This window comes from Lycium ferocissimum, chromosome 11 (assembly GCF_029784015.1).
Source record: "Lycium ferocissimum isolate CSIRO_LF1 chromosome 11, AGI_CSIRO_Lferr_CH_V1, whole genome shotgun sequence".
Lineage (NCBI taxonomy): Eukaryota > Viridiplantae > Streptophyta > Magnoliopsida > Solanales > Solanaceae > Lycium > Lycium ferocissimum.
In genome coordinates, this window is record NC_081352.1 from 203,563 (window position 1) to 217,601 (window position 14,039).

Here is a 14,039-nt window from a genome sequence, read left to right on the forward strand (position 1 = left end):
CAATTTAGGCTTGTGTTTCACTTCAAAACTCCTGATATACTAGGAGATATTCCTTTCTCAATTTAGACCAAAATTGTCGTACAAACCTTGCCCAACTTTTCTCTAAAGTTCCAAAACTTAGTCTCCTTGATTCACTTGCTCTCCAATCCTTCCATAACCTATGACATGAACTTAAAACCTCATAACCATAAGATAGGCGCATATAATCTCATATATCCTAGACAATAACTCCAGTGTCTACAATTGAACAACTAACACCTAACGATTCTCAATGTACAAAACTACGAGGTGTAACAAATTATGACATGTTTTATCTATTTATTCATTCACATGATCATTGATTGCTTAAGTATAAATGATTAAAGAAGTTAAAATTGGCTAGTGATTAATGGGTTAACGGGTGAGGGTTCGCCTACTAGTGATACTAAGGTAGGTGCCCGCACGATCGGTTACTTGGGTCGTGACAGTAATGGTGCCTTTAACCGAATTCCAAAATAAGAAAAGCTGGTGAAATACAATATTTGCATTTTGCGTAACCTATTTTGTATAATCATCACTTACTTTGAAATGAAACCTTGCCTTGATATAATGCATATAAATCTGCACATTAAAAACTACTAGTAGTTTGTCTTTTTCCACTCCATATCAGTGATACAAATTTTAAAGCAAAAAGGTACTTTGTAAAGCTTATCTACAAACTAGTAATTGAAATCCTAGATGAAACTTTTCCCTTCCCTGTCGGTCCTGCCTCTCCCCAAATTACATTCCTGCAACTTTTACCTAAACATAATTTTTAAACTTTTGGAACTCCACACGTTGAAGTAACATTTGTATGCATTATACTTTACTTAATGTGCTGTTGATGTATATATTGGAACATATAACATATGAAAATTCTTGGAGGGTTTAAAATGCCTGAAGCAATTAGTTCAAAGTCTCAAGAAATGTATTCAATCAAATTACAAAGATCATTATATGGTCTGAAATAATCAAGGGGCATGTGGTACAATCGCCTCAGTGAGTACTTGGTAAATGAAGGTTATATAAATGATGCCATTTGTCCATGTGTGTTTATTAAGAAAACAAAATTAGAGTTTGTTATACTTGCTGTTTATGTTGACGACATAAATCTCATTGGAACTCCCGAAGAGCTCCAAAAAGCAATTGAATATTTCAAGAAAGAATTTGAAATGAAAGATTTTTGAAAGACAAACTTTGTCTTGGTCTACAAATTGAACATTTGGCAAACAGGATCTTTATCCATCAATCTGCCTATACCGACAAAGTTTTAAAAACGGTTTTACATGGACAATGCGCATCCTTTAAGTACTCCAATGGTTATTCACTCGCTTGAAACGAGTAAAGATCCATTCCGACCCCAGAAAGAAAATAAAGAGCTTTTTGGTCCTGAAGTACCATATCTTAGTGCAATAGGTGCACTTATGTATCTTGCGAACGCTACAAGACCTGACATAGCGTTCTCTGTTAATTTGCTAGCAAGATATAGCTCTTTTCCCACACGAAGACATGGGAACAGAATCAAGCATATACTGCAATATATGAAGGGAACTATTGACATGGGTCTGTTTTATGCTAACAATGGTAGTGCGGATCTTGTTGGTTATGCATATGCAGGTTATTTATCTGATCCCCATAAAGCTCGATCTCAAACAGGCTATCTGTTTACATGCGGAGGTACTGCTATATCATGGCGATCTACAAAGCAATCCATTGTTGCTACTTCTTCGAATCATGCCGAGATAATAGCTATTCATGAAGCAAGTAGAGAATGTGTGTGGTTGAGATCAGTGACACATTTCATCAAAGAAAGATGTGGTTTAAAGCGTGATACAAAAATACCCACGGTATTATATGAAGACACTGCTGCATGCATAGCTCAATTAAAAGGAGGCTTCATAAAATGAGATAGAACGAAACACATTTCACCAAAGTTATTCTTCACACATGATCTCCAGAAGAATGGTGATATTGATGTGCAACAAAATCTGTTCAAGTGACAATCCTGCAGATCTGTTCACCAAATCTTTGTCAACTTCAACTTTTGAGAAGATGATATTAAAGATTGGAATGCGAAGACTCCGACATCTGAATTTTGATCTTCATCAGGGGAAGTGAAATACGTGTGGTACTCTTTTTCCCTTAACCAAGATTTTGTCCCATTGAGTTTTCTTGGTAAGGTTTTTAATGAGGCAGCTCTCAAAGTGTATTACTAGATATGTGTACTCTTTTTTCTTCATTAGGGCTTTTTCCCACAAAGCTTTTCCTAATAAGGTTTTAACGAAGCACACCATCTATTAATGAACATCCAAGGGTGAGTGTTGTAAATATCATCTTTTGTTTGTCCATTAACTTGGAGGCAACGTAAACTTGATAACCAAGTTTATATCATTATCTTGGTGACCAAGTTTGTTACTTGGCCACCAAGTACCTTTTGCAACTATATATAGTAAGTCATTTGTATAAGATGAGAAAGATATACACAATCAGTTTCTCCCTATATACTTCTCTCTGGTGTATTTACTTTATAACGTTTATTTTATAACACATATAAACTTGTAGCATCAGTTGAATGGATTAGCAGTGGCATCTCCATGTTGAACAGGTAAAATATAAGTACTGGAAAACTGCACGTCCCTGCACCAAGTACATACCCTTGTGGCCACCAAGTATCCAACCTGCCTACCAACAAAAACTACAAAGCTAGAGCTCAGCATAATCGCACATAAAGATACCAATACTTCAGCATACGATTAAATCGGTAATCGGTTACATGGTACTGAATCCAAATCTGTTATAAAGACACCATCAACTACCAGGTACTCAATGTCTTCGGTTAATCTACATCAAAATGGGGGGAAAAGAACAAAATCCACATTAAAACCTAATGACGGTGACTTAAAGATCTGAAATTTAACCAGAAGGAAACAAAGGATCTTTAAGATTAACAATTGAACTACTTAAGGTCATTATAAACTTGTGACAGCCTCAGAGATGAATCGTTGCAACTAAGGTTTTACATCATTTCAACTTTTTCCATAAAATGGCAGCAAATGAATTCTCCTTGGTATCAATGCAAAGCTTCAACGTTCTTCATACAATCACTAGTTGCTCCTTTGGGCCCCAGGTAACAAGCTTGAAAGACTGGGAACTCCTTGGCTTCTCATTTCCTCTTGTGCTTTCCTAATTTCTTCAGGATCTGCCGCATAAAAACAAGTGCAATCAGCAGTGTAACCAAAGATACTTACCCGTATTCTCAGTCTTCTCTGAGAACGGACTGGATACTACTCAAGCATTAAAATGGAAAGCAACTTCTGAAATGATAAACGAAAGTTTCCCCACATATCGGTGTCTCTACTTCTTCCACTGCAAAGAAGTATTTCTACAATACAACATTTGGTGACGGTTGGTAAAAAAGAGGCATTCAGCCATTTATAGCCTTGATAAGGTAACAATGATACCTGGCGGCCAAACGTCACCTAAGAGTTTTTTGCTGATTCAGAAGGTCGAAAGAGGCAGTAGGGTTCACCAAAAGAAAATTCTAGCTCTAGCAATATACTGCAAACAGTGTGTTACCAAGTGGATAGACTTCGAGGGACCAAAACTGATTAAGAGGAGTTGCATTCAAATAGATGAATTGTGAACATAAATAAGATTAATCCAACTTTTATGCATAATAATAGTCGGACAAAATTTTATACTGAGAAAAATATTTGACCCATAGGTAGTGTTTTTTACTTTCTCTCCCGTCTATCTGCCTCCATTATCGCCTTCTACATATCTCCTTGTTCCTTTAATTTCGTTCTTGTCACATAATACTAAGTTCTAAAATCATCACATCTCATATTGTGCAGAAGTCATACTACAAGAACCTTACGCCATCACTTACTAGAGAACCAAAAGATAAAATGTGTGTGTGAGAGAGAGAAGCAAATAACCCAATGCCATTCACACTTAATGAGCCTACTTTTCAAGCAAAACCCTGAAGCATATACATAAATCAGAGTTTTTTCCATTCAGTGTGCAATAGTCTGGTAATAGGCTAATAGCTGCTAATTCCAAGGTTCGGGATATTTGGAGCAGGGTTAAGCAGCAATAAAACACTAACTTGAGCTAGGAGGAGTATGGCTCAAGAACAATTTAAATAAGTCTAGGGATATAATTCTTTTGCGAAATATACAACTGAGACGCGTTAATTCTATCAGACCCATACAAACGCCACACATTTAAGACAAATATTACAAATTTGTCTGTTTTTGTAATATTTGTTCCCAGGGGTTAGTTCAGTTGGCAAAGGTTGAGGGACTTGTGCCTTAGGTCAAAGGTTAGAGGCCCACGCCAAGCGAACTAACTCTGGTATTTAAGTGGAGAAGGGTAGAGGGGCGGGCCCATCATCCACGAGTTTGGAAGGCTGCGGTTGCCCCAAAGGGTCGACTCCAAATGAATTTCCCGGTCATTAAAAAAAACATGTACCCTAAAATGCACATGCTACCTATCTAATAGATAGATGTAAAAAATAAAAACAACATGCAGTTAGTAATATAGGCAAACATACAAATCCAAATACAGGTAAATTGACGCAATTATAAGGTCACTGCAAGTAAAGAAACCTTCAGAGACAGAAAGAATAAAATGTTACGAGACAAATGGGGTCCTGTTGGTTATAAGGATGACGGAGCTGATGTTTCTTAAGGGAGTATGACCACCCTTTCTTATTTAGATTTGGATTTCCATCCTAGGCTCATATTTGACGCTTGAAAAATGGATAAGGATGATTCATAATTCATCATCCAATTCAATAAAAGCTAAGATGCTGGTAGATAAACAGATACACATCATAATCACTGTGGGGAGTAAACCCCTGGGAAACCACATATCAGTGCAGTCATCTAAAAACACAACAAGCTACCATTGCAGATGGATAACTGGAACTGAATTTGTGGATTTGGACCCTGCTGGAATTCAATGCAATTTTATTTTGACAATGGTAGAAAAACAACAAAGAGTACACTCACCCATATTTTCTACCAATTTTGGCATCAAAAACATCACAACCAGCATGAATCCAACCATCAGACCCATCGGGCTCTTCACCAGAGACATAACGGAGAAGGGTTCCCTCATCTGCAAGCAATATTCACATAGTAATTGGGAAACTAATAGAATGAAGAAAAAGGGGAAACAAGGAGATAAGAAAAAGTCTGACCTCATAATACTGCTCATCTCGCAGTGGCTCCAAAACCAGTTCACTCAGGCTCCTCCTATTCTCAGTTAATGCAGCTTGAACCTTACCAGGGTTTCTGGCACTGACATCAACTCGAACCTGAAGGCCAGAAGAAGGTTATTAGCCTAAAAATGTTTGTCAAAGAATTGTTGTTACCTAAATAGAGGTCGTGGGAAAAGAAGCTCACTGGAGAAAAGAAGTAGCCAATTGCAGATACTTCTATGAGATGCGTTCCTGCTGGCACATCGTGGCTTGTGAAGACTAGGGTTAAGGAATTACTAAAAGAACAGCATAATCCTCTCATGCTCTGTGCATAGACTGTCTAGTGCAACAGTTATCACCAAGGTTCCGAAGATTACTTACAGACAACACATGGAAGTAAATCAAAAGGCTAATGACAAAAGAGATGGCAAAAGGCATATAATAGATAAAAAGGTCTATTGCCTAACAATGCTTAAGCATATGGCTAGCAGCAAGCATGTGACAGGAAACATGATGCATAAATTTATTGATCCCATGTTATTCTTGGAAGTAATCTACGAAACCTATTGCCAAATTTATAATTAATCTTAGCATCAACTGCTATAGCCAAGACATCTGCATGCTTCTAGTTTCACTCTTTCCCTCCAGTTACAAAGCCTTGCCAAATTTATAATTAATCTTAGCATCAACTGCTATAGCCAAGACGTCTGCATGCTTCTCTCTTGGTTCATCATACAGAGTAGAAAGGGAGACCGAATTTATTAATCAGGAAAGTTTGCAACAGCTAGTGCTCAGAAATGAAGTCAGCTTATTGACATGTAACAAGTATAGTGATTACTACATCAGATATCACGATTAGGGCCACATCATTCTTAATAGCTAATACCCCCAATTTGTTCTTGCTCTTATATTAGATATATATCAGGCCAACAGTAGACGATACAGAGAAATTAAATGAGATAACAAACAACAGAAAGAAGGAAAATAAAGGCATCAAATTGAATTCTAGCTTAGCAGTCAATTTGACGGGCAACCTGGTTGAATGTCACAAGAAATACAAACAACTTATTTGTGTTATTTCATAATATGTCAAGTAACCTCTAGAGAAGAACATAGCGGGCAAACCAATGCATAAAATAATGTAAGAATATCAGCATAAGGAGTCCTTTTTTGGGAGATAGAGCGGCAGTTAAATGTTAGTGGAATAACAAAAATAAAATGACTACTCTGATATCAAAGCTGAAAATACATGGACACAAGAAGGATACAAAGAGAAATATCCATCAGGTCTCAGGAAAGTAACTCTTTGGCCACTATTGAGTATGACTTTGACATTTGATGCTTTAGCTGCCAAACCAGATCCTTTCAAGCTAAAACCTGCCACACAAAAAAGAAGGTAGAAATGTTAACACCTGATAACACATCAAGAAAAGGTTTTGAAGCACACTTTCGTGTAAGGTGAACTTCTAAACATAAAGAGAACTATAGCATTGTAATCTAAAAGTGACGAAACAAAACGTAGAAAGACTCAACTCCAATATAAAAGTAGGAAAATGTAACCAAAAATTATACTCTATTCAAGCCAACTGATAGTCTCACTTCTTACTGTGACCGAACTGAAATCCTATTCTCTTTCCATGATCATTTTCTCTTCTCCATTGACAACATTCTGACTATAATATTGGTTAAAACAATAATCTCAAGAAAATAATATTGGTTCAAACAATAAAACTCAATCCATTTTTTTTTTTTTGGAGATGGTAGATATTACAGCTTTCGGAAACAGCCTCCCTACCTTTCAAGGTGGGGTAAGGTCTGCGTACACTCTACCCTCCCCAGATCCCACATTGTGGGATTCCACTGGGTATGTTGTTGTTGTTGTTGGTATATATTACAGAATCAGAATAGCACAAAGCTAGGTTAGCAGTTTCAATATTAACAAAAAAAAAAAAAAAAGGAATAGCACAAAGCTTGAGCCTGTTTACATTCCAAAAAAGAAGAAACCCTGACTATTCATGCAAATTCTTTATACACTGTAACAGGGTCTCCGGGTCATGAAACTCAATCTAATTTTAATCTTATAAAATCTCTCATTTAATTCAAATGCTGGCCACTTCTCTTAAGATAGAACTTCAACTTAGATTCCACCTAAACAACAGATGTCTAAGTTAGCTCAAGCATAGAATTGATCAAAAGAGGTAGCTTTTCCAATCAACACAACGATACTGAAGCTTCAAATGTATAATGATTAATGAGTGTTCTTGAAATTAAAGTCGCCAGAAAGCAAGCTGATAGGAAGACCAGCGGACAACCGTACTGCAGAATTTTGCAGACCTTAAGTGTCGTCAACAAAGTTACTGCCCTTTAAAAGTGTTCACCTTTTCTACTTCATCAAAATATGACAACATGCGGTACTTTCTCCTAAATTAACTTTGCTGTTTCAGCCACACGTGCTCAGTGCCAACTGTCTTAACTGGGGACATTTCAGGTATATGTTATGACAAGATCACAACGTTCTAAACAATACATATCTGGAAGGTACTTTTTCATTGAAAATCCTCTAAGAAATCTGATTTCATAGCTTGCTGGAACTGAAATGAGTTCAACAAGACTGATTTTTTGGATAAGCCTTTAAGAGCTGTCCTATTCGGCTGATATCTCACCACTCCATTCCTTAAGATTTTATGGACATCACTATATCCCTTCTTATAATCCAATTCAGCAGGCCAATCATCAGATAATTAGATTTAGCCACTTTAAACATCTAAAGTAGCCTCACTATTTCAATACCAAAGATAGAATGGTCATCTTCCTTCCTCCTCTGTGGCAAACTTCTAAAGCAAAATTGCAAGGAACCATGTTCTAGTCTGATCATCTAAATCATTTGCAGTCTAACAATGTTTTCTTTCTTCTAATAATTGGTACAGCAATATAATGATGTTAAATGTGTCTTTTCTTTCTAGTTGCTAGATTACATATAACCCGATTATAATTTCCACTAACCAAGTCAACATTACAGCATTCGATTCATATCTTTACATGATCATCCCACACTGAGCTTCCTTTCTTTTCTCTAGTCTTTAAAATTTTATTCCTGTTATTATTACATGGTAAATCCCTCCCCCGAACACCCCCCCTCCCCCCTCTTTCCTAGGGGCCAACAGTGGCTTTTCCCACTTCCTGTTGGTGACTCAAACCCCAACCCATGAATGGACATGGAGGGTCCTTTCCATAATTATGCTATCCTTCTCTTGTCCATTTTTATAGTCTTTACACTTACTTATATGCTAGGATCAATATCCTCTTCTTGAATTTACTTTGCGTTTTCACCAATCCATGCAGTTGTTCCAAGAAGTAAAAGGAAATGGTACAGGTAGGAAATCACTAATCTACTTTCCGTATCAGTTTGTCCTTCAGGTCACTAACACCTAAGAGAAGTAAGAACTAAAAGAAAGAGATAACTCTATGTCCTCTTTTACTTCACCTCCTGCTACACATTCTCCTATCCCTCTATCCAAACAAAGTGTCAGGTTCTTGGATTACCAATTACTACAAACATAGAGCGTCTGTTTTGTTTTTACCAGTCAGAATACTTTAAACATTCCAACATATTTGGTTGTTTCAAAGATCCTAGATAGTTATCGTTTCCATGTTGCACAGACCATTTAACAAGTATTAAAAATAGCAACTGAAAAGTTTACAGACTCGAAGCAAGCCAATATCAGGGTAGTTCTCAACTCATCTCAATTTCCAGTACCCGTGCTTGTTCTAAAACAAACAAATTAGCCCCTATAGACAAACACCAGCCTTCTTGTTCAAGTAAATACAAGAACTAGTACTTTTGAATAGCACATCCAAAGTTCCAAACTGAATAAGAATGCTAAGTTTCTCCCACAATAAGAAGTAAATTATCTCACAAAGTTACAACCTTGTCAATCAACAACCCAAGTAGAAAAATCATTTTTTTTGGCAACTGGGCTCTTGTATTTATCCCCAAAAAGTAAATCAAAATTAAAAGAGTACATACCAGGAATTTTGACTCGACCATTAATAGTATAACCATCAGTGCTCCTGCCATAACAATCAAAGCAACATAACAATAAAAGACCCAGCTTCAACAATTTTATACACCTACTAGTATTTTTCAAGTAAAAGTATATAGTTACAAGAATATATATAGTTATAGTATCAGATCCACATAGACAACCAAAAACCCAGATTTGAAAACAGGTAAAAAGGTTGTAGATGGAGTTGAAGAGAGAGTACCCAGATGCGGAGGGAAGTAGGAGAGAGCATAAAGCAAGAAGTGGGATTAAAGAGAGCAAGATTGTATGCATCAGTGCCATCGCAAATATCAATGACGACGCTGATACAAATAGAGTTGAATCGTTGAATGGAGAACTAGTGACCAACAAGACAACAATTGAACAACGACGCAGAAGGTGGTCCCCTAAAGGCTTTCTAAACGTGCAATCTAGTCCCTTAAGTCGTAGCGGATATTTGGTTTTACAAACCGACTGTACGTTTGGCCATTTAAAAGTAGGCGTTTCACCCTGCGATTATTTCATACTACTAGTTACGTGATCTCAAGATATAAAAGCAGATATTTTAACTAAAGAAATATAATTTTAATGCTAAGACAACAACAACAACAACAACCACCATATACCTATCAGAGCCCCACAAGCGTAGCTATATAAAAGCAAAATTTTCATTCCACTCCTTTAATATTTTAACTTCCATTTTGATGAAATTATAACTTATGTATCCTAATTTTCTCAAGTTATTTAGTTCTAAATAAATAATCTATACATAGTTAATGAACTTTTAAGACAAATACATAATTTAACTTGTGCAGCAACAGATGGAGTCGCTTCTCTTAATTAGGGATTAGTGGGTTCGAATACGGATATGAAAAAATCTTTTGAGGAAGCGCTCCCCCGAATAAAGGCGATGCAAAGGCGAATTATCCGATTAATTGGGCTCAAATGCGGATATCGAGCACCAATCGTAAAATCAAAGAACGTGAAAAATGAGGTAGAGGTTTGATAGCTTTTGAAAAGTAGACTTTAAAAACAAAAATAAAAAAATTGACATAAATAAATAAGATTAGGACCTAAAAGTAATTAATTAAAAAGTTTTAAAAAAATTTGAAAATTATTGTAAGGACTACAAAAGTCCCTGCTCGATAAATTTTTGAAAAGTAGACTTTAAAAACAAAAAAAAAAAAAATTGACTTAAATAAATAAAATTAGGACATAAAAGTAATTAATGAAAAAGTTTTTAAAAATTTGGGAAATTATTGTGAGGACTACAAAAGTCCTCACATTCCCTCTTATATATAATAGTAATTTTAATTTTAAATCAGCTTTTGTTTATAAAATTTACATAAAATTTCAACTTCAACTTCATATCTTGTATTCAAATCTCAAATTTGTGAAACCATAAATTTTTCAAAAATAGGATTTTGGATTCTAAATTATGATTTCAAATTTTTTAAAGGTAAAAGTTTACTCATAAGTTGTAACGACCCGTCCGGTCATTATTTAATATCTCGCGAAACCATGCCCAATCTAGGTCAAGGATTGTCAATAATAAGCTTCATGATGTGTTTTAAGAGTTAAGAGTGGAAAAAATCAATTTCGGAAGGATTTGGAAATTTCGTGCCGTAAATAAAGCTGACCACTATAGCGGTCGTGACCGCCATAATGCGTACCGCTATAGCGGCTTAGCGACCGCCGCAGCAGTCCACGCGGAACAATAGCCCGAATTTCTGTACTTAGTCTATTTTTCTCTCCCTTTTCAACAAAAGACTCTCAAGGTCTGCTCCTAGGGTTCCTCATGAAAGAAAAACCATGGTCCCCAAGAAAAAGAAAAACCTTCTAATTTCTTTTCCACCCTTCCCTGCGAACATTATTGCTCATGGAATCGGATAAAGGCTAAGCAGATAAGAAATTCTTGGAGAATCAAATATTTGTTCGTCAAAGAGGTAGTTTATGGTTTACTTTAGTTAGACTTTGATTAGCAAATCATATATACACTTAGAGTTGACTGGAGAATGCATGCTTAGGTCTTTGGACACGGAGTTTGGATGGACGGACTTGCCAATGTGACTAAAATATGGTATAATTATGGTTATAATAATAATGATTTAGTTAATAGGAAGTGATGTTGTCGCTAAGGAGATACCTCGTGTTTACTTTTATGCAACCCTAGAAGGGGGTGAAATTCAGTCTGTATGTCCTATTTTGTTGAACGTTCATAAGGCTGTTTCCTTGAAAATAAGAGGTCGTATTAAAGAAGTATATTGAGTTGGGTTGACGTTACGCCCATCAAGGGCTGGAATTATGATTGATTTGTCATTTAGTTTCGTGTATCAGACCGCATGGTTTACGCGTGAGATAAAGTGCAATGTGCAAGGCTAAGTATGAGCATTGTGTTATCCGGCCTTGTGACCTTGGAGTTGAGTACTTGAATTGCATATATGCATATGAACTGGAATCCGCGACCGAGTTTCGTTCCGGGGCGGAGGTTTGTGCTCGGGTCCGAGGGCTATTCTGGAACGAGTGGTACATGGACACAATGGGTCCCCTGCAGGTTATGGCTACTGAGCTAAGACATCAGCTAGCGTGTATGTACGGTGTGTTTGGGCCCTACATCGCATTTGCATAGCACTACATCTCATGATTTTACGTTATACATGTGTGTACTACTGTCGTTAACAGTGCTCGTTTATTTCATGTATGTTGTTGAGAGTCTGGTGGAGAGGGGGTTACACAAGTTAGGTGTAGTGTTGGTTGTCAGATAGTGATTTATTTTCGCGGATACAGTGTATTATAATAGTAATGTGAGTAGGTGAACTCTTTTAACAACAAGGGTAAAAGTATAGCATACGAAGAGTGGGAGAGTGAGAGTTACTAGGTTGGAAGAAGGTAGGGAATGGTTATGATTTAGTAGAATCCCTTATATTTTGGAAATAAAAGAAGTGAGCTTGGAGCGTAACAAGGCACGCGAGTTGATGTTGTAGTAATCTTTATTTAGAATTTTGAGGTTCATGGACTTAATTGCTTATCTTATTGACTTTATATTGTATTGCGTGAACTAATCTTAGTCGACCTATGATGCTTACCAGTACGTGTGGTGTATTGATACTACTCTTGCTACGCCCTTTTCTGGGTGTAGATGTGTTGTAGGTCTTAGCTGAAGTTTCGTCGCGTGGATCTAACGGATATTCTTCTACAGCTTCGCCTATCTCACTTCCGGCGGGGGCTGTGTCTTTTATTAGTCTTCTTGTATTTTAGGAGCTCTTGTACCTGTCTAGACTAGATCCCAGGGAATTCTTTCGGATTTTTGTTGTAATTGAAGCGAGTCTGTAAGAAGTGTCTACTTTGAATCTTGTAAATTTTACAGATGGTGGTCGTATGTTTTAAGGGTTAGGTTATTGGTAAGGGTTCGCCTACTAGGTTAGTAATATGGTAGGTGCCCGCACGACCCGCGGTTTGGGTCGTGACAGTTGGTATCAGAGCCCTAGGTTACCTGTCTCACAAGTACAAGAGCAAATGTCTAGTAGAGTCTTGCGAAATGGTACGATGATGTCCGTACTCGTCCGCAAGAGGCTATAGGACATCTAGAAGTTTCTTTTCGTTCATTCTATCGTGCCACCCCAATACGCCGTCCCCTAGTTGGATGATTCCAATTGGTATCTGGTCGATTCCAATTGGTATCTTGACGAGCTAATTGGTATATGTCGATTCCAATTGGTGTTTCTCTATTTCGACTCAAGGAAGACCTTCCATAAGTACATGCGTAAATAATTATGTGACCAAGTGAAAGTTCCGTAGCAATGTTGGTGTTGTAGAGATCGGGTGATTATTCTGGGACCATTACCGAAGTTAATAGCGCATTCATACTTACGTGCTAAGCGATTAAGTAAACCCCTGCGCGATCTGGGCTGGAATACCGGAAAGAACAAAAAAATATTCAGTCACTGGCACTATAGCACAGCTGTAGCGGTATAGGGACTGCTACAGCGGGCCTCAAATCGCTATAGAGGGCCAAGAATTTCTGCCAGGGCCGCTATAGCGGTGCACTTACCGCCATAGCGGTACTGCTGCAGCGGTTGAGTGACCGCCACAGCGGTACTATCTGACCAGTAGCTCCTCCTTTCTCCCCTGTTTTGACAAGTTGTGTAGTCTATCAACAAAACAAGAATAAATCAATTTCCAAAACACACACATCCATAAAAATATCCGCCCACGAGGGCAATTGTCTTACGAATACCCTTAAACCAGGGCACCCGCGTCAAAACAACCAAAATAAAGATTATCCAAACAAATCAAAACACAACCAAAGCATCAAATTGTCTAAACATCAGGGCCCAACACGGGCAAGTGCTAACCAAGCTGATAAAAGGGGGGGGGGGATATCTAAGCCACTCCTCGATTAGTCACCTCATCGACACCATCCTACGAGTCACTAGAGTCCTCGCTACCAAGTCCTGACTCGCTGAGAAAAGAGAACTGGGAGGCATCTCTGGTAGTCACCTTCGGAGGATTCACCTTCAGAACTAGGGCCTTCCGGAGACTTTTTACACCCTTCCACGTCCTCACAAATAGCTTGTCCCTAGCCCGGCTCTTCTTTTTCTCCTCGTCCAAATCTTTACAAAGATCCACATGAGCTTGAGCCGAGATCCATAGCGCCCGTCGTGTATCAACAGCCCCATCTTAGTCCGGGTCTCCATGTAAGCCTTCATCCGCCGCCGTGGTAGCAGCCGCACTCCGGCAGCCGTCGCTATACGACCTGACCTCCATGGAAG

General features: G+C 37.8%; 2 protein-coding genes across 2 annotated transcripts; one reads left to right on the top strand and one right to left on the bottom strand.

Moving 5' to 3' along the window:
- The first annotated feature begins 202 nt into the window (after positions 1 to 202).
- LOC132035946 (secreted RxLR effector protein 161-like) lies at positions 203 to 2,889 on the top strand. Its single transcript, XM_059426125.1, has one exon. It carries the CDS (start codon positions 1,305 to 1,307, stop codon positions 1,923 to 1,925), a length of 621 nt encoding a protein of 206 aa, XP_059282108.1. The 5' UTR covers positions 203 to 1,304; the 3' UTR covers positions 1,926 to 2,889.
- On the bottom strand, positions 2,751 to 9,685 carry LOC132035947 (ER membrane protein complex subunit 7 homolog). The gene is made up of 7 exons (XM_059426126.1): positions 9,491 to 9,685; positions 9,252 to 9,295; positions 6,493 to 6,601; positions 5,430 to 5,493; positions 5,225 to 5,341; positions 5,034 to 5,142; positions 2,751 to 3,217 (listed from the first exon to the last, which is right to left on the bottom strand). The coding sequence occupies exons 1-7, from the start codon at positions 9,568 to 9,570 to the stop codon at positions 3,123 to 3,125; spliced, it is 618 nt and encodes a 205-aa protein (XP_059282109.1). The 5' UTR covers positions 9,571 to 9,685; the 3' UTR covers positions 2,751 to 3,122.
- Positions 9,686 to 14,039: the final 4,354 nt, after the last annotated feature.